Genomic DNA, 26,835 nt, shown 5'->3' on the forward strand with positions numbered 1-26,835 from the left:
ACCCCTTTATCTTATCTTTTGTTACTCTCTTTCAACTGGCAGAGTCCCAGTGGATTGGCGTACAGCCCAAGTTTTCCCATTATTTAAGAAGGGCAAAAAATCAGATCCAGGAAATTATAGACCTGTAAGCTTAACAACAGTTGTATGCAAACTAAGAGTTACTAAGAGATACTATACATGACTTCATAGTAGAAAATAATCTTATTTCTCAGCATCAGCATGGGTTTACTAAAGACAGGTCCTGTTTGACTAACATGCTCAGCTTTTATGAGGTAGCGAACGCTAATGTGGATATTGGGAATGCTGTAGATGTGATATACTTGGATTTTGCAAAGGCCTTCGACACTGTTCCCCACAAAAGTCTGGTGCAAAAGTTGAGGATGCAAGGACTGGGGAAGAGTCTGTGTGCATGGATAGGGAACTGGCTAATGGACAGAAAACAAAGAGTTGTGGTCAATGGATCATACTCAAAATGGGTGACTGTTAGCAGTGGGGTCCCACAGGGGTCTGTATTGGGTCCAGTGCTCTTCAATTTATTTATTAATGACCTAGTAGATGCAGTAGAAAGCAATGTTGCTATTTTTGCAGATGATACAAAATTGTGCAGAATCATCAACTCTCAGGAAGATAATGACATATTGCAACAGGATCTGGATAGGATGGCTATATGGGCACATAAATGGCAGATGAAATTCAATGTTGAAAAATGTAAAGTCATGCATTTTGGTCATACCAATGGTCTAGCACCATACAAAATAAATGGGATACTGTTGGGGACATCAATTTTGGAGAAGGAATTAGGAGTACTTATCGAAAACAAGTTAAATAATCGCATTCAGTGCCAAGCCGCTGCAGCTAAAGCTAATAAAATTTTGGGATGCATTAAAAGGGAAATAAAAACTCGAGATGCTATCATAATATTGCCCCTTTTTAACTCTCTAGTAAGGCCACATTTGGAATATGGAATTCAGTTCTGGGCACCACATTACAGGAAAGATATTGCAGTTTTAGAGCAGGTGCAGAGACTAGCAACAAAATTGATGCGTGGGATGGAAGGTCTCACTTACCAAGAAAGGTGAGATAAACTGTGGTTTATTTAGTCTAGAGAAAAGACGCCTTAGAGGTGATCTAATTAACATGTATAAATACATCAGAGGGCAATATAAAAGCTTGGTGGATGAGCTTTTTGTCTGTAGGCCTTCTCAAAGGACTAGAGGACATAATCTGCGCATGGAGGAAAAACGTTTTAGCCATTTATTTAGGAAAGGGTTCTTTACAGTAAGAGTGATTAAGATGTGGAATGCATTGCCACAGGAAGTAGTTATGGCAAATTATATACCTGCATTTAAAGGGGGCTTAGATGCTTTCCTTGCATTGAAAAACATCCATGGCTACAATTACTAGGTAATGCCCAATGATGTTGATCCAGGGATTTTATCTGATTGCCACCTGGAGTCGGGAAGGATTTTTTTCCCTTTTGGGGCTAATTGGACCATGCCTTGTAAGGGTTTTTTGCTTTCCTCTGGATCGACAGGGATATGTGAGGGAGCAGGCTGGTGTTGTACTTTGTTCTCTGATTGAACTCGATGGACGTATGTCTTTTTTTCAACCCAAATAACTATGTAACTAGAGCCATGGCAATTAAGTAAAGGCACTGAAAATCAGGAGAGCAACAGATGATCAGGCAGTGCACTGTAGCCAAATTGGAGATGATGAAAGGTGCTTATAGGTGATGGTTAAGCATTCTTAAATGCCGTAGCTGAGCAGTATAATTCTAAAAAGGAATTTCTGACTTGGAATTTTCATTTCCAGAATTGAATTACAAGAATTAGAGTTTGCCCAAAAACACATACATAATAGGAATTACATCTTAATTCTATTGGTATCTTCTACCTATTCCTGCATGAGGGCACCAGAGCATTAAAGATGAAAAACGCACAAGTTTCAATTGAGATTCATTAAATATCTACAGCATAACACTTACAATTTTTTTGAGTAAAACATGGGGAGAAAAAAATGAAAAAACTATTGGCACAAAAACAGGACCACAGCTGTTACATAAGTTGATAAGGCATACTTAGGCCTTCTTGTACAGGAAATGAAGCTACTACACTGTCTATTGTTCTCTTTTTTTGGACCTGCCACAACAAATCAGCCTCATTCTATTAATAACACTTGCAGTTAAGAAAGATCTTGGTACCTTTATGCACTTAGCAAGCAGTTTGTTTCATTAAAAGGTTGAGAACTACTGTACTGCATATTAGGGCACAGCATGCCGTTCTTTGTATATTTTATAACCCAGAAGAAAACGACCTGTAAAACAGCTCACAAGAAGACACCTGAGTGGAAATGATTTTATTTTTCTTTGAATGCTTTCATTAAATATGTAAGATATCGCTTTCTGTGACCCTTCTAGCCCCTTGCCAGAAGCACTGGTATTTCCCTGATATTTCTTTATTTGATGCAAACATTAAGCAGCACACTGGCAATAATGTGAGTTCATCATTTTACAGTGAGTTCTAGCTGTCATGTATTCTTACTTAACTAATCCATGAAATATAAAAAGCTTTCAGAAATGAGTTAATAGGGGGGATAGCTGACTAGGGGCATGCATTATTTATACCCTTTGCTGATACGGAAAGAAAGCGAGTTGAAAACAGCTTCATGAATCCTTCAAAATACTTTCTCCAAGCGAACTAACAAAATGCTTGCTTAACATGTCAGTATTCCTGACATTTGTCTGAAAATTCAGGTCAGCCATATCTGTCTGCTATTAAAAATATGACATCTTTCCAGAGTTTGGTTGCTATTTTTAGATACTGCAGAATACTCATCAACTGTCTGTTGTTTTTTTGTATTAACAAGACTATTTCATTTTTATTTGAGTGACAACACCTGTGTCTATGTCCTGTAACTTGTAAAGGAAAGGCAAATAACAGGGAATATTTATTTATGATCACCTGTAAAGCTTAAAGAGGCATTCACTTATCAACCTTTTTTAGCAAAAGAGCTTTCCTAGGAGGACAGCTGCATCCATAGAGGTACAGTCCAAATAAACACAGTTTGTAATTCTTTATAGGGTAAGCCTCTTTCTATATTAACTGTCACAGCTTCATGACCTATGAAACCAAGCAGGAAGCTGCAGCAGTGTAGCCCACAGCAGGCAAGGTTTAGCAAAAGCACTGCAAAGTTTTTTGTTCAGGCTGCAGCGACCAGCCCTTTCACCAGGCATGATTTACAGGCAGCGCTTCTCAATAATGGTTAATGTCAACTCCAGATTTGATACCTATGACATCTTAAACTTCTAAAGTAAAGACCCCACTGAGTGTCAAAGATTGGCTAGTGTCTGGAATTTGCAGAATATGCTCTAGTAGTGCTTGCCTGTCTCAGTGCACCTGAGTGGGCTGTGATATGCAGGCTTACTTATTTGTTTCCTTTTAAACAATGCAAGTTGCCTGGCTGTCTTGCTGATCCTATGTATATAATAATTTTAGCCATAGACCCTGAACAATCATTCAGAGAAGGGGAATGGCAGCACAAAGGTTGCAAACGAGAGAGCGGTAAGTGACGGCTCACACCCTCCTGATAGCATATCATGACATTTTTATATAGGGGCTTGGGCTCTCGTAGCCTTTAAAGAATAATAAACGTCAACAGGACATTCATAACAATGGTATAAACATGACTATCATGATCCAAAAAGAAAAAGAACACTGCAACAATAGAAATTACATTAATCATAGGCATATCAAATCGATGTTACAAAAAGTTACATATTAACTGTTAAAGGTGGCGAGGTCCATTTACCCCAGACTCTAGTAAATTGCCAGGACATCCCCTGTGTTGATATACAAATGTAATAAATGGTAATATTTTGTTAACTTACTTTTGGTACTTTTTCAATTGCAGAGTACTGAAAAGTTATTTTAAACAGAAGATGAAAAAAATAGGTCCTAAGAAAAAAACTTGGAGAACACATTAATTGAATAAGGGTCAAGGGCCCATATGCAATTAACTTTTTCTCCTGAGTTTTCTCCTAGGAGATAATTTTTTATCTTGTATTTAGAATAACTTTTTAGCACTTAGCACCAAAAAGTAAGCGTAAAAGTAATACAATAACATTTATAAAGTGCTTTTCTCCCATAGGATTCAAAGCGCATAGTTGTGTCTCAGATCAATACAGGGTTTCAGGCTGGACTGTGTTACAGACAGGGCCGGATTTGTACTTTCCAGTGCCCTAGGCCTGCTGTCACCAACCGCCCCAACATCACCACCACCACCACCAAAAAATATTCTGTCCAACACTCTGACTAGCGATCACTGGTTTGAATGGGCTCATTTCGGTTGTGCTGCACTGCCCCCCATTCAACAAATAATTCCTGTAATTTGCGCTCCTGCCCGAATGTGTACAGCAGCCGATAGTGTTCGGGGCATGTATACTTGAGAAATTATACTGATGTATGACCGGTAGTTGTCAAGAATTCACAACACTGTACTGGCCTCTGTTGCTGTGCACATCTGGGCAGGAGCGAGAAATTACAGGGAGCGCGAGTGGCCAGAGCATGCCTGCTTCTTTGTGCTCTGTGCGACTGGCTGCAGTGGGAGCCACAAACAGGTTGCAGGGCAGTGCAATGGAGAGAAGCCCATCCAAAACAGAGAACAGGTAAATAGCAATCATCCTTTCAAGACCCACTTTGGATGATCTGTTGTAATTAAAGTGGACCTGAACTCAGAACTTCCTCTCTGCTCTAAAAGATATGCAACATAACTTAAAGAAAAACATTTCTTTGTTACAGCTGATACAAATCCTGCAATAAATCGACAGTGTCTACTTCCTGCTTTCATGGAAGCAGCCATGTTGTTAACATCCTGTGCTTTCAAATGAGCTTAGATGTTGTGGCAGTCAGGTAAAAACAGTGTAGAGATCAAATTACAACTTGTGATTAGACACAGATGAGGAGGAATTAGACAGGCTCTCTAAATACATACATGGTACATTTCTCTGTTTTCCTTCTGTCCTGTGCAAGAGTTCAGCTCCCCTTTAAAGCATCTGCATGACATTTATTTATGTTTGCTGAAAAATCTATGCATCTCTTTTGAATGCTGAATGTACATATGGTGGTGTGCTCTAACATATTGACAGTATACAGGAACAAAGTCTGAAGAAGGCTTATTCACAGAAAGATTACTCTTTTTCTTTTAAGACAATAAAGCGTATCATCCTGATTCAAAACTCTCTGCTTTTGCTGATGGCTAAGATGGTACAATAGGAAAAATAGGAGGCGCCCGTAGACATATATCAGTAGTAGGTAGTATGATCATATGATAATAGGAAGGAAGGTTTCCTTGTTCCTACCTTATAGTAGTGAATCTCACACGTAAGGTAGTAGTAACTACTTCTTGATTTTATTGAGGCACAAATGACAACGCGTTTTTATCGGCTACAGCCGCTTCATCAGGTCTGTGGGTGTGCCTTTAAGTGCAAATGGCAATATTCAAGATAGACAAAAAACATTCGACACCAATAACCATCAATATAAATATAAACAATATAATCAATAAAATATAATAAGAAAATAAAATAGAGTCCATTGGTATAGACAACATGATTAGTAAATAATTGATAAAAAAAAAAAAAAATTTATGACAAAAAAAGCGAAAACAATAAAACAATAGGATATAATCCATAGATCCCGGTGATTGTAAGTAGACACCGGTAGCTACCATAAGAGCAATAAATATATTATATGACCAGATACTTCACAAGATCAGGTCTGAGGACCATAGGTAGATCAATATATAATTGATTGGGAAATTGAAAAATCTCTTGCGATATATATATAAAAGAAATGAAGATTTCAATAAAATTATATAAATATATGTATATATATATACACACATAAAATACAGATGAAAAATAGCATGCATGATCTACTTATATAAAAGAAAAACAGTAGCTCAGAAGGTAAATCTAAATGAGATAACCGTATGTGAGACATTACAATATAATATAATATAAGAGGCGGCCATTAAAAGGGGAGGGGTCCAGTGTGTAGTTATGGCTATACTGGGAGGATTTTTATATAGGAGAATGGTTTAGAGACACTTTGTAGTGGCATAGCCTATAAGGGTCCTCAAACACCCATAAACATTAATTTTTAGTGAAGGTGGGCCCTATGGGGAGTAGATAGAGTAATTCGGAGGGTATATCCAGGCAGGGAAAGTATGCCCTTATTATTTAAGTAGGGGCTGGGTGGAAGTAGGGGCCATGTGGCACATATCCCGGAGAGAGGACTAGACATAATGCAGGAGCGGTGAGCAGACGCTTACCTTTAGAAATAGTGTCGCTATCTTGGGCGCCAAGGACGCTGTCAGTTCAGCGGCGCCTATTTAAAACTTATGTGTGCTTCATTGCGGAGCGGGCCGACGTCATCAAGGGGCGTGGCCCGCGGCCGGCGTGTGTCCTAGAGTGATAACAGGCCGGGGAAGGTCTTGGGACAGCTTCCTTAGTAGCTAGGTAACCACATGCCGGGAGTTCCTGGATAGAGCACCAGGTAACTCCCGGCGGCCATTTTGGTGGAGACCTATGGAAGCGGCCATTTTGGGTAGGGTATGAAAGGGAAATCAATACTATAAGGATTATACGTGGCCATAGCAGGGGAAATTATAAGAGAACGGTTATATTTAGGAAAACCAGGGAAAGGACAAGGGGGATCTGAACTGTCAATAGACAGAATAGTGCAATTTAGCAGTGAAGACAAATATGGATATAACTCAAATATATCTATACCACATGTGTAGTCCATTAGTAATATAATGATGATGTGCAACATATATAGAAATTGATATTGAGCCATCCTATCAGGTATAATTTATGTACAGTAGTCTACTAATAACATAAAAAGAAATCACAATTTCACAAAAGTATCAGACTTGTTACAATGAGAAAGGACTCTTAAAGGGAAAGGGGATGGAAATATAATTCATTATAAGGGCATGCCAATGGAGAATTCTTATATTGGTCTCACATTTGTAATTCATTTGTAGTCTAAAGGGTATATTTAAATGGATACAGGGTAAGTCAGCCTGATATCCAGGCTTATGTTGGTATTATAAATGATGGCCCAGCCTTTTAATTCAGAAGTCGGGAAATCAATGGCTAAGGGGCTTGGGGCTCGGGTCCTTGGTTTGGGTGAATATAGGGATCCGGGAGGTCTCAGGGGGGGGGGGGCATGAGAGATCTACCTACACTTACAACTATACGTACAGAAATTACCATCATATTTGAAAGACTCGACTCAGCTGCTAATGGAATTGGAAGATATACCATGGAGAGAGGGAAATAAATGGGTTACCCTGGATGTGTCGGCCTTATACTCTAACATTCACCACCGGATTGGGCTGGCCGCTGTCTGGCACTTTTTAGTCAACGACGGAAACATGCCCACCAATCAAAAATGTTTCCTCATACAATCAATATTCTTTCTACTTAGCCACAATTTTTTCCAGTTCATGGCAACCATATACTTACAAAAGAGGGGGACAGCAATTGGGGCGAGCTTTGCGCCCAGTTATGCGAACCTGACCATGGGCCTCTTAGAAAAATTACTATTGGGAGCATCCAATCCATACACTAGAAACATCATCTACTACAGAAGATATATCGACGACTTGATATTTATTTGGGATGGCGATGTGCCGTCCATCTGTACTTTCAAAAATTATCTTAATAATAACGATTGGGGAATATCTTTTACTTCAAACCATAATGAACGGCAAATTGAATATTTAGACGTAGTACTTTATCATGAGAATCATACAATCAAGTTGAGGAATTTTTTTAAAATTAAAACAGTGGACTCCAACTCTTATATTGATTATAATAGCAGCCACTATAGGGCATGGAAAACGAACATGCCCTATGGGCAATTCCTACGAATTCGCAAAAATTGTACGGATACCAGGGTGTTTGACGAACAAGCAAAAGTGTTATCAAGAAAGTTCAAAGAGAAACATTTCCCTGGCAGACTCATCAAGCAAGCAAAAAAGAGGGCAAGAAATTCCAATCGTAAAGACCTCCTCGTGGCATCCACAAAACAGGATATACAAACACAAAGGGAACCCAACTTCATAACCAGATTTTTTAGTCAGCATAACTCCATCAAGACCGTACTCAGCAAACACTGGCCACTTCTGCTGAAAGACCCCTACTTGAAAAGAGAATTGACTGAAAAACCTAAATGTGTGTTCAGGAGAGCCAAAAATTTGAAAACACAACTGGCACCTAGTAGGATCAAAAATCCAGTGGGTCCTAAGAGGGTGACCCACCAGCCCAGTAACACGCAGGGGGTAGTCACACGATGCAATCAATCTAGGTGTCTGTGTTGCAATAAGATCCGGAACGGGGCACAGAACTTTGAGTCTACTGCCACAGGAGAAGTTTTCCCATTAAAACATCAGATGGACTGTGCCTCGGACTTTGTCATCTACCAGATAACCTGTCCATGTGGACTACAGTATGTGGGACAGCTGAGAACTAGATGGGGCCAACATAGGCGGAATATTGAGAGAGGCTATATGAAACATGGCCTCTCGAGACATTACAAAACCCAACACAATCAAAATACAGATGGGACCAGCATCTGCCCCATAGAACACATCTCAGAAGATGCTCAGAATCGTCATGGTAGTTTGAAGAGAAGAGAAATGTACTGGGTGTTCCAGCTTAATACCCTTCAACCTGAGGGGCTCAATGTGTGTCTTGAACACAACCTGTGACCATGTCCCACCCTTTCTCTCATGCCCCCCCCCTCCCCCTGAGACCTCCCGGATCCCTATATTCACCCAAATCGAGGACCCGAGCCCCAAGCCTGTTAGCCATTGATTTCCCGACTTCTGAATTAAGAGGCTGGGCCATCATTTATAATACCAACATAAGCCTGGATATCAGGCTGACTTACCCTGTATCCATTTAAATATACCCGTTACACTACAAATGAATTACAAATGTGAGACCAATATAAGAATTCTCCATTGGCATGCCCTTATAATGAATTATATTTCCATCCCCTTTCCCTTTAAGAGTCCTTTCTCATTGTAACAAGTCTGATACTTTTGTGAAATTGTGATTTCTTTTTATGTTATTAGTAGACTACTGTACATAAATTATACCTGATAGGATGGCTTAATATCAATTTCTATATATGTTGCACATCATCGTTATATTACTAATGGACTACACATGTGGTATAGATATTTTTGAGTTATATCCATATTTGTCTTCACTGCTAAATTGCACTATTCTGTCTATTGACAGTTCAGATCCCCCTTGTCCTTTCCCTGGTTTTCCAAAATATAACCGTTCTCTTATAATTTCCCCTGCTATGGCCACGTATAATCCTTATAGTATCGATTTCCCTTTCATACCCTACCCAAAATGGCCGCTTCCATAGGTCTCCACCAAAATGGCCGCCGGGAGTTACCTGGTGCTCTATCCAGGAACTCCCGGCATGCGGTTACCTAGCTACTAAGGAAGCTGTCCCGAGACCTTCCCCAGCCTGTTAACAGATGACGCTATGCGTCATCACTCTAGGACACACGCCGGCCGCGGGCCACGCCCCTTGATGACGTCGGCCCGCTCCGCAATGAAGCACACATAGGTTTTAAATAGGCGCCGCTGAACTGACAGCGTCCTTGGCGCCCAAGATAGCGACACTATTTCTAAAGGTAAGCGTCTGCTCCCCGTTCCTGCATTATGTCTAGTCCTCTCTCCGGGATATGTGCCACATGGCCCCTACTTCCACCCAGCCCCTACTTAAATAATAAGGGCATACTTGCCCTGCCTGGATATACCCTCCGATATACTCTATCTACTCCCCATAGGGCCCACCTTCACTAAAAATTAATGTTTATGGGTGTTTGAGGACCCTTATAGGCTATGCCACTACAAAGTGTCTCTAAATCTCCTATATAAAAATCCTCCTAGTATAGCCATAACTACACACTGGACCCCTCCCCTTTTAATGGCCGCCTCTTATATTATATTATATTGTAATGTCTCACATACGGTTATCTCATTTAGATTTACCTTCTGAGCTACTGTTTTTCTTTTATATAAGTAGATCATGCATGCTATTTTTCATCTGTATTTTATGTGTGTATATATATACATATATTTATATAATTTTATTGAAATCTTCATTTCTTTTATATATATATATCGCAAGAGATTTTTAAATTTCCCAATCAATTATATATTGATCTACCTATGGTCCTCAGACCTGATCTTGTGAAGTATCTGGTCATATAATATATTTATTGCTCTTATGGTAGCTACCGGTGTCTACTTACAATCACCGGGATCTATGGATTATATCCTATTGTTTTATTGTTTTCGCTTTTTTTGTCATAATTTTTTTTTTTTATCAATTATTTACTAATCATGTTGTCTATACCAATGGACTTTATTTTATTTTCTTATTATATTTTATTGATTATATTGTTTATATTTATATTGATGGTTATTGGTGTCGAATGTTTTTTGTCTATCTTGAATATTGCCAGTTGCACTTAAAGGCACACCCACAGACCTGATGAAGCGGCTGTAGCCGAGAAACGCGTTGTCATTTGTGCCTCAATAAAATCAAGAAGTATTTACTACTACCTTACGTGTGAGATTCACTACTATAAGGTAGGAACAAGGAAACCTTCCTTCCTATTATCATATGATCATACTACCTACTACTGATATATCTCTACGGGCGCCTCCTATTTTTCCTAAGTCTTCGCCACCCCTGTATAGGGGAATGTACACTTGGAAGGTATCCAAGTGACCAACTTTTTACTTGGAGCTGCGACCTAACCTATTATCAGAAGCAAGGCCGAGTGAGGACGGTACTTCCTCGCATGCGAGAAAGGTGGTTGCTTGTTACTAGCAACCCAATTTTGTGAGTATATCTCTGTTTTGATACTTATATCCTGGTGTCCCTTTGATAATACACCAGATCGGGCTCCCGGTCCCCCTGTGTCTTTTTTGTTTTTCTCAAGAATCAGCAAGATGGTACAATTCTATACTGCTACAGGAAAGTACTAGGATGCCAAACCATACACACTAGCATAGAGGTAGTAACAGCTCAGGTGACAGTTTAGTAATGAAAGAGAAGCATTTTTATTCTGGCAGTTCTCATAGATGGTAGGAGCTGAAGGACAGAAAATGAGTCAGGAAAGAGTTAAATGAAGCAGGGAAGAGATCACTGCAAGCTAGGGGAAAAAAAGAGAAACAGTCATAAATTAGGGTTAGAAAGTAATTAACAGCTGCTGGGGTCAGTGTCACAGCTGTAAAAGAGGCGAAGAAATTAGCAGAGCTCACTGATGTTTGTGAATGCCTGCATTAAAACTCAGCTGAACTTTCACATCTACTTGTACTGTATGTCCATCATACAGAGGAATGGATCATCAGGTGACAGCAGATGTTGATTGTTATAACACATCAGGAAGTGAGAGAGAAGCAGGGATTGGGGAACTGTGGAATTCAGCTATTGGAGCTATTGGTGCAGAGCAAGGCGCTGGATGGCTGCGCTATGGGACCAAACCAGATGATTTTCTTTGACATATGACCTCTTCTCTCTCCAAGTCCTGCCTCCCTTCTTATCTTATCTGATTTTAACGCCCTAGGCCATGGCCTTCTGGCCTTCCCAGAAATCCGGCCCTGGTTATAGAGGAGATAGTCAGGTGTTCATAAATGCCAGACTGAATAGGTGGGTTTTCAGTTTTGACTTAAATGCTCCCAGGGATGGTGCTATCTTGATTGAATGTGGCAGGGAGTTCCAAAGTCTAGGGGCAGCATGACAGAAGGCTCTGTCTTCAAAGGTTTTGCGGTGGACTCTGGGGGTGACCAAGGTGTTACATCCTTTTGATCTAAGATTGTGGGGGGTATTTGAACTGTATTTAGTGACAAGTTTTAAAATATCACTTTGGAGAAAACTTTGGAGAAAAAGTTAATTGCATATGTGCCCTTGGACACCATCCCATTCACTTTTTCTCCTTATTTCCCCCAGGAGATAATATTTAATTTTCTGTTTAAATTAACTTTTCAGCACTTTGCAATTGAAAAAGTAATGTCAAAATTATTTTGAGTATTTTATTGCTTGCTGGTGGCTTACAGTATAAGGTATTTTACTGATAAGATGTAAAAATATCACCTAGAAGTCTTGGAGAAAATGTGAATTGGATCGGGCTCTTTGTTTCTTATATTTTGATAAAATGTAGTCACCCCACAGAAGTGGTTCAACTTTCATTGGAAGACGCTGCATAGACTATTCATATCTGTTAGTTCCTGCCTGACAAATGGATGAGAGGATTAGTTATAGAACCAATAGGAGTGCATTGGAACATGAAATTGAAAGCCTTGTTTGACCTCAAAGTTTCATCAAAGCAATTTGCGCGTCAACATTTTCAAACTTTTCTACTAGGAAATAATTTTTCATCTTTCGTTTCTGTTTTGGACTCTGCAATTGAAAAAATACCAAAAGTATGTGAAAAAGTACTGTCAAAATTATTCTGAGTATTTTCTTGCTTGCTGGTGGCTTAAAGGGCATTTTATTTATAAGATGTGAAAAAATCACTTAGGAAAAGTGAATTGGATCGGGCCCAGTTTGTTTTTGCATATCTGTATATTTGATAATTTAAAAATGCCTAATAGAGATGGCCCTCACCTCCGATTTTAGATTCACGAATCGGGTTCGCGAACTTCCGCAAAAGTTTGGTTTGCGCGAACTTTCGCGAACCGCAATAGAATTCAATGGGGAGGCGAATTTTGAAAACTAGAAACACTTATGCTGGCCAGAAAAGTGATGGAAAAGATGTTTCAAGGGGTCTAACATCTGAGTTTTTGCATGGATGAGTGGGATAGATGCCAAAAGTCCCGGGGGAAAATCTGGATTTGACGCAAAGCAGCGTTTTAAGGGCAAGACATCACATTGCATGCTAAATTGGAGGCCTAAAGTGCTTTAAAACATCTTGCATGTGTATACATCAATCAGGGAGTGTATAGACAGGAGTACCGCTACACCGTACTGGGTGGGACAGTGCAGGAACATGAGCGGCCAAGCCCAATGAGCAGCAATAGGAAAGGAAGGTCCGCACTGATGCCTCCACATTCAATGTACTTTATTCAGGACATATCCAATAACAGGTAAAACACTTAGACTGACATGTTTCGGACTCCAAGTCCTTAATCATAGTCGTCTAAGCGAGACCTTCCATCTAACGTATCAATTTTGTTGCTCGTCTCTGCACCTGCTCTAAAACTGCAATATCTTTTTTGTAATGTGGTGCCCAGAACTGAATTCCATATTCCAGATGTGGCCTTACTAGAGAGTTAAAAAGGGGCAATATTATGCTAGCATCTCGAGTTTTTATTTCCCTTTTAATGCATCCCAAAATTTTGTTAGCTTTAGCTGCAGCGGCTTGGCATTGAGTACGATTATTTAACTTGTTGTCAATGAGTACTCCTAAGTCCTTCTCCAAGCTTGATGTCCCCAACTGTATCCCATTTATTTTGTATGGTGCTAGACCATTGGTACGACCAAAATGCATGACTTTACATTTTTCAACATTGAATTTCATCTGCCATTTATGTGCCCATATAGCCATCCTATCCAGATCCTGTTGCAATATGACACTATCTTCCTGAGAGTTGATGATTCTGCACAATTTTGTATCATCTGCTAAAATAGCAACATAGCTCACTACTGCATCTACTAGGTCATTAATAAATAAATTGAAGAGCACTGGACCCAGTACAGACCCCTGTGGGACCCCACTGCTAACAGTCTCCCATTTTGAGTACGATCCATTGACCACAACTCTTTGTTTTCTGTCCATTAGCCAGTTCCCTATCCATGCACACAGACTCTTCCCCAGTCCTTGCATCCTCACTTTTGCACCAGTCTTTTGTGGGGAAAAGTGTCGAAGGCCTTTGCAAAGTCCAAGTATATCACATCTACAGCATTCCCAATATCCATATTAGCATTCACTACCTCATAAAAGCTGAGCATGTTAGTCAAACAGGACCTGTCTTTAGTAAACCCATGTTGATGCTGAGAAATAAGATTATTTTCTACTATGAAGTCATGTATAGTATCTCTTAGTAACCCCTCAAATAGTTTGCATACAACTGATGTTAAGCTTACAGGTCTATAATTTCCTGGATCTGATTTTTTGCCCTTCTTAAATAATGGGAAAACGTGGCCTGTACGCCAATCCACTGGGACTCTGCCAGTTGAAAGAGAGTAACAAAAGATAAGATAAAGGGGTTTATCTATAACTGAACTTAATTCCCTTAGGACCCGAGGATGCATGTCATCTGGGCCAGGTGCCTTGTCTATTTTTAATTTATTTAGTCTTGCCTTCACTTCTTTCTGCGTTAAGTATTTAATATTACAGTTAGAAGATTGAGACTCTTCTGCCTCTGTAATTTGCAACAGTGCCGTTTCCTTTGTGAAGATAGAAGCAAAGAAAGCATTTAATAGCTCTGCCTTACTTTGGTCATCTACCATTGAGTTTCCACCCTCATCCTTTAGGAGTCCTATACAGTCAACCTTTCTTTTTTTAGAGTTGACGTACTTGTAAAACTTTTTTGGGTTAGATTTGATATCCCTAGCGATTTGATGTTCAGCTTTGATCTTTGCCAGCCTAATTTCTTTTTTACAATTTTTATTGCACTCCTTATAATTGCTTAGTGCAGCCTCGGTCCCTTCCTTTTTTAGGACCTTATAGGCATTCTTTTTCCTCTTCATTTTATCCCTAACCTTTCTATTCATCCATAGAGTCCTTTTTTCCTTTTATTCCTAGACATTTTGTTTCCATATGGGATATACATACTACAATATTGATTAAGTTAAAATGTTTGCCATTGAATAAGTTTAAATGTTTGCCATTTCCCTTCAGTGTCCTCCCCTTGTAGTACATTAGTACCAGTACCAGTTGTAGTACATTATCCCAGTTCACCAAACTTAGTGCCTGCCTAATTTGATTGAACTTTGCTTTTTTAAAATTCATAGTTTTAGTGGTCCCGCTGCCCCGTGGCCTATCAGTCACCAGATCAAACGTTATTATGTTGTGATCACTATTTCCCAAATGTTCTTGAACCTGCACATTTGATACATTATCTGGTCTATTAGAAATGATCAGATCCAGCAACGCATTCCCCCTAGTTGGTTTCGTTACCATTTGAGTCAAGTAATTGTCCTGTAGTGCTGCCAGAAATCTGCTGCTTTTACCAGAATGGGTAGCCTCAATACCACAGTCAATGTCTGGAAAGTTGAAGTCGCCCATAACTATGACCTCATTTTTACTTGCAGCTTTTTCAATCCGCTGTAGTAATTGCAGTTCTGCAGCTTCATTAATATAAGGTGGTCTGTAGCATACCCCAATAAGCAATTGGCAACTTTTATTTCCACCATGAATATTTACCCAAACGGACTCCACATCTTCGCAATCTTCCTCCATCTCATCATTGAGGACAGCTGTAAAAGAATTCTTAACAAAGAGACAAACCCCTCCACCTTTTTATCTTACTATCTACTATCATCTCTGACATATATCCAGTATAATTCTGTTGAAAGTGAAAATTCAGTTGTTACATCAAAAAAGTGCTCAGGTGTTATTAGGTAGGGGAAACGGTGCTTACAATACACAACATTTATTGTACAATAAAAATACAGCCACAAAGGCCTTGCACCAAAATGTGCACAATTCATCACACTGAAGAACACTGATTTGACTGCTTCCTGCCTGGCTGCCAAACAATCAGGAACGCTGTGTACCACAGCTTCCTCTCCAGTTACCAGGCCGGATGCTGAAAATTTAGGACGAAAGCTAACACTGTCAGATTGCAGTGCTTTCTATTATACTGTGTATACAAACTGTTATTTCTGATGTTTTGACCTACATTTTACTGCACATAAATGATAAAGTTCTTACAGCACAATCTTATATATGACATTTCTTAGTGGGTTACAGTATGAAGATATGTCTGACACTTCTTTTTGCTGCGTTATTTTCATGTGCCTTGGAGCAAATTACAAGTGCTATCAAGTCACAGCTATTGCCTGGCAGTTTCCATTGACATGACTTTATTCCTATCCTGCCAAGGATTCAGTAGTTCTCAAAGTCACTGGGGAATTTTTCTACTGAGATGTGAAATCTTGTAAGACATGACATTGCCTCTGCTAAGAGGAAGAGCATGTATTATGTGTCCTACAAATAAATATCCCATAATATTTTGAATATTTAATATGAACATGTCAATGCCATTCATGAAAAATATACCAACAAAGACAGAATAGGAAAGGGTTTATATATGATTACACATTTAAATGCATTCTTGTAAAACTAGGATAAAAAGGAATAGTGTGTACTGGCATAGTGTAATAATCCCATAAATGATTATTAAAGTGGATCCGAGATGAAAAACAAACTAAAACAATTGCGTTTTATGCACATTAATAGGAAGACAACAGGAAGCTGAAATACATCACAAAACTATATAAAAAAAGCATGAAAAACAAATACCATTGCGTTTCCATTCACCTTCATTATGTGCGTTTTTGCATGTTATGCAACAAAAAAAGTGTTTTTTGAAAACGCACGCATTGAAAACGCGTATGCGTTTTCTATATGCATTTTTCCTGCGGCCCATACACTTCCATTAGCAGCAAAAATGCAACGTCTCCCGCAACTATAGCGTTTCTGCTAAGTGTGCAACTAGCTTAAAGGTTATTATGCAGCTGCTTATATTTTAGAGCAGAGGGGAAGTTCTGAGTTCAGGTCCACTTTAAAGTGAACCTGAGATGAGGGGGAATTAAAAGTGATATCTACCTGGGGCTTCTTACAGCCCCCTTCACGCAGATTGCTCCCACGTCACTGTTCAAAGCCTCATAGATCATCAGGTTTCAGCCCTGTTCTTCACGGCCAGTTGGGCATACTGTGCATGCGCGGCCCGGCCACGCACAACCTGCTCCCATGGCCGGGAGTGTTCTGCACCTGTGCAGTACTACTGTGCAGGCGCAGAACACTCCCAACCACAGGAGCGAGATGGAGGAGTGCTTGGCCACACTGCATCTGCGCCGACTGGCCGAGGACAACAGGGCTGCTACGGGAGGATCTAGGAGGCTTCTTTAGACTGCGGTGAGTGATCTGCGTGGAGGGAGCTAGAGGAAGCCCCAGGTTTTATAAACTTTTGTTCCCACTCGTCTCAGGTACACGATAAATGCACAGAAAGGAGGGGGGGGGGAATTCACATAAGGGGAATGTAACGATTGGTGTCAGCACACAGAGTGTATTTGATTATTGGTGATCTGCAGTATCACCAATAATACAGATATTATACCTGATCATATGGTGATCTGCAGAAGTGTACACATTCAGGTAGCTGCAAAGAAAGACAACAGATGGTGGCGTGGCTAGCCATGGCCAAGTGAGCTGCTTCTGCTCTGAACCGCTGCATAATGAGGGGGAAGCGCAGGAGACCAGCCATGGAGACACCTGCCCTGAAATGAGGTGGAATTGAAGCCTATTTTGTCCACACTGGCCCTGTCTCTTTCCAGCTATTAGGCCCCAAAGTGGCACCCGCGGTCTCAGCATGGAGCCGCCAGCAGCAAAGAAGACCAACAAGGGGAATCAGTGCTCCTCCTGGAGGACTCCCTCTCCCACCAGAAGCACTCACAAGCCAGCTAAAGCAGCCTCCTCTGCCAGACGAGATTGTGATTGTGAGGTTAGCGACTCTGGCTCCCCTGCCCGCAGATGAGATAGGTCTTCTTCCCCTATGCAGTCATGTCACGAAGACACCTCCAACTGTGACTCTAGGGGGGCTTGTGAGGGGGAACTGAGTGGGACTCTGCCCAGGGCCTTCGGGCCCACTGATCCAGACGAGCAGGGGGAATCCTCATCTAGTTCAGACTCTGAGCGACGAGACACCCACAATAAAAGCAATCATTCCCAGGGCCACTCTGACAGATCACATAAAAAGCTGTTCTCAGGAGAGCAGTGGGACTTGAAAGTATATGTGTGCTCCATGTCAATGCTGCAGGATATGGAGAATTATGTGTCAGGTTTGGAAAACACCTATAAACATGAAACAGAGAAACTGCAGGCAGAAATTGGTTAAATATGACACGGCGGAGGACCTGGAAGGAGAGATTGAGTCCATAAAGGATATTTATTCATGCACAGGCAACCTTGAATATTGAACATATTTTGCATTTAGATGGCATAGAAAATCCTCATTGCAGAAATAATATCCGAATCCATGGCATTCCGGAAACTGTTGCTCCAGCTAATGTAGAAGCCGCAGGGAAAAAGATATTTTGCCAATTGCTCAAAAAAGATGAAGACATAGTAATTGACAGAGCTCATCAATCCCTAGACCCCAAAAGCACAGATCCCAGCAGACCTAGGGACATCATTTGCAGAATCCATTTCTACAAGGTGAAGGAGGAGATTATGGGAGCTGCCAGGGAACAAGATGACATTCACTTCATTGAGCCCTCGATTATGTTGCTTCCCGATTTGTAGAGAAAAACTTTGTAGCTTCGACGTGCACTTAAGCCTCTGATGCAGATCCTCAGAGATGAGGAAATAAAATACCGTTGGGGTTAATCCTTTTTAACTAATCGCATTTAAAATGGGAAATTTGCAGTTTTTACGCAGTTGGAAGATCTGCCAACTTTTTGGGGTACTTTGCAACTTCTTTGAGTTCACTTGCATGATTGGTCCTTTAAGAGTCCCTTGCCTTTACTATCTCCAAAACCCAAATGGCAATCGGTTTTCTCCAAGAAATGAAAGCAGAAAGGTTTGCACGCTTTACAATCTAAAAATGGAAGCCCAAGGAAATCTGTGACCTGAGATCAGTTCTTTGTTAGTTAGGAGTGAAGCTGTGTTAGAATGCTTGTTTGTCCTGCTACCCTTTTCAGATTAGGAATACTGTAGGTTGCCCTGCTGAGAATGGACGGAGCTGATGTTTTCAAGCTGCAATCTTTGTTTTCATCTTTCCTGTTACCTCTTATCTCCCCCTTGCCCTCCTCTCATTTTATCATCCCTTTCTCTGTCTCTATCAGACTGTGGTGGCCAGACTGTGGAAATCCAGCAATCCCTCCCTTGATCTCTCACTGGTCTACAGCACTGAATGATATCATGCACATGGACAGGCTGGTGGCTTCTGATAACAAGTTGGATGCACATGTTGATACCTGATTTGGGTGGGTCGATTTCAGAATCTGATGAGTTTAAGACTCTGGTAAATTCACCGTAATGCCCATGTTGGCACATGGCTATTTGATTGAAGCTCCTGTAGTACAGGTGGGGTTTGGGAGTTATTGATTGTGATAATTGGTGGGTTCGCCAAATGCACTTGAGCCTTTGTGACTGGAAGTCTCTACTTCTTGGGTGAAATTTCCAAGGTATATTTGGTAAATGTTCAGTACTTACCAGTACGGGTGACCAGAAGCCTTTGCAGACATTAGTTTGTATGTTACAGAGACTCTGTAACAAAATGTTGAGCCTTATTTCTTCTATCCTATAAGTTCCTATAGCTGTTCTAATGTGCTCTGTCTTACTGCAGCCTTTCCTGGTTGCACAGTGGCTGTGTTATCTCTGTTATATGATCTAATCTTCTCTCCTCTGTCGGGCTCAGGCAGTCAGGCTGGAATGTGCTGTGCTGCTTGTGATTGGATAGAAGCTATAAACACCCTCTCCAGGTCCCCTGCACACTCTGTATGACTCACACACTGAGCTACTCTCAGCCTACACTGCATAAAAATGGCAATTACAAGCCAGGATAGCAGCAGGGAGTGGCAGAAACAGCACAGAGGGGCCCAGGAAAACATACTGAATAGAATGGTATGCTTTTTATTGTAAGAATTTTACAGTACAGATTCTCTTTAAACTGTTCATGTCTGTGTTTTAGGGTTTTTCCTTTTCCTTTCTGTTTTTAATTTTATGTCACTTTGACTTTACAATTTCATTGCAGGTTTGTCATCTTTTATGGAACGTTATTAACTTTCAGGATGTATTAACCTTAGCTAGTTACTTGCAGCTATTTAGCTAAATGTTGGGGTTAAGAAATGAAGGCTTTTACGCCCTCACCCCAAGGTTACACATTTATTTTTTCTACCTAACTGTATAGCCGAACGAGTTTAATCTTTATAATATGTTGATATTTTAAAACACTGCATGTACTCCAGATGGATATTTTTTAATATTCTGTATATTTTATTTGGCTTCTTTATTGTATTTTAATGTTTTACATTATGATGTGCAATAAAACTGATTTAACCAGAAAGACAACAGAGATAATGACAAATGCTAAAAATGGTGGATACGATAGTACCACCAAGGCTGTGAAGAAATGAAAGGAAAAAACAGTAATGTCTCCAACCAGTCAGCAAACATTCCTGATCATCATGCATTGCTTTACAGAAATCAGACAACAATGCATTGGATTCCATACCACTTCTTTTATCCTGTATAGGATGCTGATAAATGCTTAAAATGAAATATATAGAACATCTCCAATCACTTCGTTGCCATAATCCCTATACTTTTCTGTCTGCAGGGCCAGATTTACCATGAGGCACTGTAGGCATATGTCTACAGGCGTCTGATGATTGAAAGCCTGCTCACTCCCCTTTCCGAGCGCCTCCATCCCATCTTCCATATGCAGAGTCCTGTTGAGAGTGTAAATGAGAGGTTACTCACTCTGCTCTTGGCATTCCACTGATGAGATCTCCCTTCAGTCAGGTGCACCCCTAGCTACTTAGTATTGGGTAGCCAGAAGTACCCTCAATATTAAGGGGAACCTGTAGCTACCTATGACAAGGGAAGTAAGGGAGAAGTGACAGCTGGGACAGCCAGCACACTTGCGGTGCAGTTTGGTGTGGGTTTGTAGGTTCACGGTGGGTGAAGTCTAAGTTGCCAGGACATCTGTGCCTTTGGGCTTCTGTGAGGTCAATCCAGGCCTGGCTGTCTATCAATCAATCACCACAAGGACTGCATATTTAATCAGCATATATCTCGGACCAACATGACCAAGATTATAGTATTCAGTCATCATCCTCATCCTCACTTTCTCTTGCCCTAGGACTTCACAGTGGAAGTGTTGCTCTGGAATTTGATTTTAAATATTAATTATGTTTTCTGGTAAAATATTTTACCTTCTGCAGACATTTCTGATTTATGTATATATGCATTATTGTTACTAAACTATCTTATTATGTTGCCTTCTTCTTTTAGAGAATGTAAACAAAGTAGGAGAAAATGCAAGAGGATCACATACTTCCTGCTCTGATGATTATGAAGGCTACTGTAAACATGGCAAATGCGAACACTCTGGTAACACGGAACCTTATTGCAGGTAAGCTTTTGTACCTTTCAGTTCCTAACAAAACCATCACAGTGACCTCTACATTAACCATTTTGCTCACAGGGCCTTATTTCCCTTAACCATTGGCACCTTTTCTTTCACATACACACTTCAAACCTTAAAGAGTAACTATTAGGCATAAAATCAAAAATCAATTATCTATTTTTATATAGTAAACAAATAATAAGGATGTTAACCAGGCAATCCAAAAGTTAAAAATATCTCTTAATTTTCGTCTCAATAGAATATCATTTCCAGGTCCCCTGGTACATCTGCCGCAAACGAGAAGTTGCAGTGCATGCTGGTTATTTTTTTTTCCTCCCCGGTTCTCCTCATACATAACTATGCAGCCTGATTAGCTGAAGTTTCTTTCACTCCCGGTTTCCCCTCCCACACCTCACCTCTGTTCCTCTCTGATTGGTCAATATTTCTTTTGCGGAGAAGCTGAGAAAGTGACTCAGATGAAATCCAATCCATACAGATAAACCATGCCTGCAAAGCCACAAAATGATTGAAAGAGGGGGGATACACAATCAGGCAGAGGAGAGAAAACAGAGTAAGGGAGGAAATTACATCAGGATTGGCTTCAGAGACAGGGATTCTAAGATGGAAACTGACAGAAACAGAATTCTCTTTATTTACTATATAAAACTCACTGAAATCAAAATGTGGACAGTGCAATACAAATGTTATGTAAGTAGAGCAAGTATTTATCTACTAATACATGTGTTGTTGTTTTTTTTTGCTTTGTTTTTTTTTTTTTTAAATAGTATGGCTAACAGCTCCTCTTTAAGGTTTTCAGCATTTTCAGGCATTGGTTTGTAGATTTTACTAGTGGCAAGTGCAATGCAAATGGTTTGACAGGTGCTACCTTGTTTTGTAGTATATCTCGCCTATGTTCATAATAATTAGTTGACAGATACTGCTTTTTAGATCCATATATTAAATGATACACTTTTTTTCAAGGTGAGATAAATTTGGAAATAATATTTGAAGAATAATTTTGGTCACTTTTATACGTTTCTGTGATTCTGTTATATGTTAGAAATACAACAAAAGCAAATGTTCTGTGTATGTTATTAAAGCTTAACATGCTCAAGAATCAACAATCCCAGCATCCTAGCCTAGAGCTCCTAACTCTAAAAACTCTGTGTCTGAAAAGTTTTTATATTTGGACTTTGCAAAGGCCTTAGATACTGTTCCCCACAACAGTCTGGTGCAGAAGGACTAGGGAAGAGTCTGTGTGCATGGATAGGGAACTGGCTTATAAACAGAAAATAAAGAGTTGCGGTCAATGGATCATATTCAAAATGGGTGACCGTCAGCAATGGGATCCCACTTGGATCAGTACTAGATCCAATACTCTTCAATTTATTTATTAATATGTTTCTCAAACCTGTCCTCAAGACTCCCCAACAGTCCATGTTTTGCAGGCAAACTAACCTATGCACAGGTGGGGTAACAGTAATTAGTGTCTCAGCTAGGTGGATTGCATGTTGCTGAGACACTAATTATCCCACCTGTGCATATGTGAGGTTGCCTGCAAAACATGCTCCATTGGGGAGTCACAAGGACAGGTTTGAGAAACACTGACCTAGTTGATGAAGTAGAAAGCAATGTTGCTATTCTAGCAGATGATACAAAATTGTGCAGAATCAGCAACTCTCAGGATGATAGGGACATATTGCAAACGGATCTGGATGAGAAAGCTATTTGGGCACATAAATGACAGGTGAAATTCAATGTTTTAAAAAAAGTGCATGTAAAGTTGTGCATTTTGGTCATACCAACGGTCTAGCACCATACAAAATAAACAGGATACAGATGGGGACATCAAAGTTGGAGAAGGACTTAGGAGTACTCATCGACAACAAGTTAAATAATTGTATTCAATGCCAAACCACTGCAGCTAAAGCAAAAAAAAACATTATGGGATGAATTAAAAGGGAAATAAATACTCGAGATGCTAGCATAATATTGCCCTTGTTTAACTCTCTAGTAAGACCGCATCAGGAATATGGAATTCAGTTCTGGGCACTGCATTACAGGAAATATATTGTAGTTTTAGAGCAGGTGCAGAGACAAGCAACAAAATTGATTAGAGTGATGGAAGGTTTCACTTGCCAGAAAAGGTTAGATAAAATGGGCCTATTTAGTCCGGAGAAAAGATGCCTTAGAGCAGAGTTCCCCAACCCTGTCCTCAAAGCCCACCAACAGTACATGTTTTGCAGAAAACCACAAACATGCACAGGTGGGGTAATCAGTGTCTAAGCAGAGCTGATCAATTATCTCTCTGGATTTCTACAAAACATGCATTGTTGGTGGGCCTTGAGGACAGGGTTGGGGAACAGTGCCTTAGAGGAGATCTAATTAACATGTATAAATACATCAGAGGACAATATACAAGCTTGGCAGATGAGCTTTTTTCCATATGCTTTTGCAACTAGGGGACATGATCTGTGCATGGAGGGAAAAAAAAGGGTTCTTTAAAATGTGGAATGTATTGTCACAGGAAGTAGTTATGGCAAATTCTATATCTCCGTTTAAAGGGGGCTTAGATGCTTTCCTTGCATTGAAAGAGATCAATGGCTATACTTACTAGGTAATTCTATGTGGTGTTGGGGGCTAATTGGACCATTGCTCGTAAGGGTTTTTTGCCTTCCTCTGGATCAACAGAGATATGTGAGGGTGCAGGGTAGTGTTGTACTTTATTGTCTGGTTGACCTTGATGGACATATGTCTTATTTTTTTTTTAACCCAAACAACTACGGTATATAACGTACAGTATATCTTAGTGTAGTGTGTAAAATAGTGCCATATTTATTTTACACATATTTACTGTACATAACTGATATTACATTTATTTACTTTATATTTTCTAATTGGTAGGTTTTTGACAAGTGTTTATTTCCAGAATTCCATTAAAAAGTCCATGATATAGCATGGACATACGCCTCTTAGCTATACGCTTCCTCCTTGTTTGAGTAACTTTGAGCTCTGTACACTAACACACGTTTCACAAGTTTGCATTTACTGAACACTTACTAAAAGGAAAGAAAATAGATCCAACATCGCAAGACATATCTTGAGGAATACAATTGTGCGATATTAAGCAGTAGATCAAATTTGCCAAAAAAATAACAGTGGTACAGAAATGTTACAGTTCACCCTTGAAATTTACACCAGTATTAATTGAACCAATTGCTCACTACGGTAACTCACAGCATCGCCTTCAAAACCCCAGTAAGAAAACTTTAGCACAATATAATTCAACCTAGCCATATTTTAAGCAATGGCAGCAGATAGAAATGCCATATGATATATACACGTACGTATATATATATATATATATATATATATATATATATATATATATATATATATATATATATATATATGCATATACAGTATATATATATATACAGTGGGATGTGAAGGTTTGGATAACCTTGTTAATTTTCAAGATTTTCCTGTATAAATTGTTGTTTGTTACGATACAAAATGTCAGTTAAATATATTATATAGGAGACACACACACAGAAGTGAAATTAAGTTTATTGGATTTACAGAAAGTGTGCAATAATTGTTTAAACAAAATTAGACAGGTGCATAAATTTGGGCACCACAAAAAAGAAATGAAATCAATATTTAGTAGATCCTCCTTTTGCAGAAATTACAGCCTCTAAAAGCTTCCTGTAGGTTCCAATGAGAGTATGGATTCTGGTTGAAGGTATTTGGGATCACTCCTCTTTCCAAAACATTTCTAGTTCATTCAGGTTTGATGGCTTCTGAGCATGGACAGCTCTCTTTAACTCACATCACAGATTTTCAATTATATTCAGGTGTGGGGACTGAGATGGCCATTCCAGAACGTTGTATTTGCTCCTCTGCATGAATGCCTTAGTGGATTTTGAGCAGTGTTTAGGGTTGTTGTCTTGTTGAAAGATCCAGCCCCGGCGCAGCTTCAGCTTTGTCACTGATTCCTGGACATTGGTCTCCAGAATCTGCTGATACTGAGTGGAATCCATGCATCCCTCAATTTTGACAAGATTCCCAATCCCTGTACTGGCCACACAGCTCCACAGCATGATGGTACCACCACCATATTTTACTGTAGGTAGCAGGTGTTTTTATTGAAATGCTTTGTTATTTTTCCTCTATGCATAACGCCCCTTGTTATGCCCAAATAACTCAATTTTAGTTTCATCAGTTCACAGCACCTTATTCCAAAATGAAGCTGGCTTGTCCAAATGTGCTTTAGCATACCTCAAGCAGCTCTGTTTGTGCTGTGGGCGGAGGAAAGGCTTTCTCTGCATCATTCTCGCATACAGCATCTCCTTGTGTAAAGTGCGCCAAATGGTTGTACAATGCACAGTGGCTCCATCTGCAGCAATATGATGTTGTAAGTCTTTGGTGCTGGTCTGTGGGTTGACTCTGACTGTTCTCACCATTCGTCACTTCTGTTTATCCGAGATTTTTCTTGTTCTGCCATTTCGAGCCTTAACTTGCACTAAGCCTGTGGTCTTCCATTTCCTCAATATGTTCCTAACTGTGTAAACAGACAGCTGAAATTTCTGAGACAGCTTTCTGTATCCTTCCCCTAAACCATGATGGTGAACAATCTTTGTCTTCAGGTCATTTGAGAGTTGTTTTGAGACCCCCATGTTGCTACTCTTCAGAGAAAATTAAAAGAGAAGGGGAAGTTACAACTGACCCCCTTAGATACTCTTTCTCATAATTGGATACACCTGTGTATGTAGGTCAGGGATCACTGAGCTTACCAAGCCAATTTGAGTTCCAATAATTAGTTCTAAAGGCTTTGGAATCAATAAAATGCCCAAATTTATGCACCTGACTAATTTTGTTTAAACAATAATTACACACTTTCTTTACATCCAATAAACTTCATTTCACTTCTTAAATATCACTGTGTGTGTCTCCTATATGATTATATTTAACTAACATTTTTATCGTAACAACCAAAGATTTATACAAGAAAATCATGACAATTAACAAGGTTGCCCAAACTTTCTCATCCCACTGTGTATGTATGTGTATATATATATATATATATATATATATATACACACACATATATATATATTTAGATTTATGCGTATATATATATATATATATATATATATATATATATATATATATATATATATATATACTGAAGCAGGGAAAAAACTGTTGAATTAAGCCCTTGTAGTGTTGGGGCGAACAATGTTCGCCACTGTTCGGTTCTGCAGAACATCACCCTGTTCGAGTGATGTTCGAGTTCGGCCGAACATCTGATGGTGTTCGGCCAAACTGTTCGGCCATATGGCCGAACTAAGAGCGCATGGCCAAACGTTCCCCGAACGTTCGGCTAGCGCTGTGATTGGCCGAACGGGTCACGTGTAGTGTTGGGC

At 39.8% G+C, this 26,835-nt stretch overlaps 1 protein-coding gene across 4 annotated transcripts in view; it reads left to right on the forward strand.

Annotated features, from left to right (window-relative positions):
- Positions 1-26,835, forward strand: part of TMEFF2 (transmembrane protein with EGF like and two follistatin like domains 2) — a 1,019,708-nt gene that overhangs the window by 914,143 nt on the left and 78,730 nt on the right. For all 4 annotated transcript variants that reach the window (XM_068244852.1, XM_068244856.1, XM_068244854.1 and 1 more), the window contains exon 8: positions 21,292-21,412. In XM_068244852.1, coding sequence (XP_068100953.1) covers positions 21,292-21,412 — 121 coding nt within the window. The remainder of the gene's footprint in view (positions 1-21,291; positions 21,413-26,835) is intronic.

This window comes from Hyperolius riggenbachi, chromosome 7, assembly GCF_040937935.1.
Source record: "Hyperolius riggenbachi isolate aHypRig1 chromosome 7, aHypRig1.pri, whole genome shotgun sequence".
Classification (NCBI taxonomy): Eukaryota; Metazoa; Chordata; class Amphibia; order Anura; family Hyperoliidae; genus Hyperolius; species Hyperolius riggenbachi.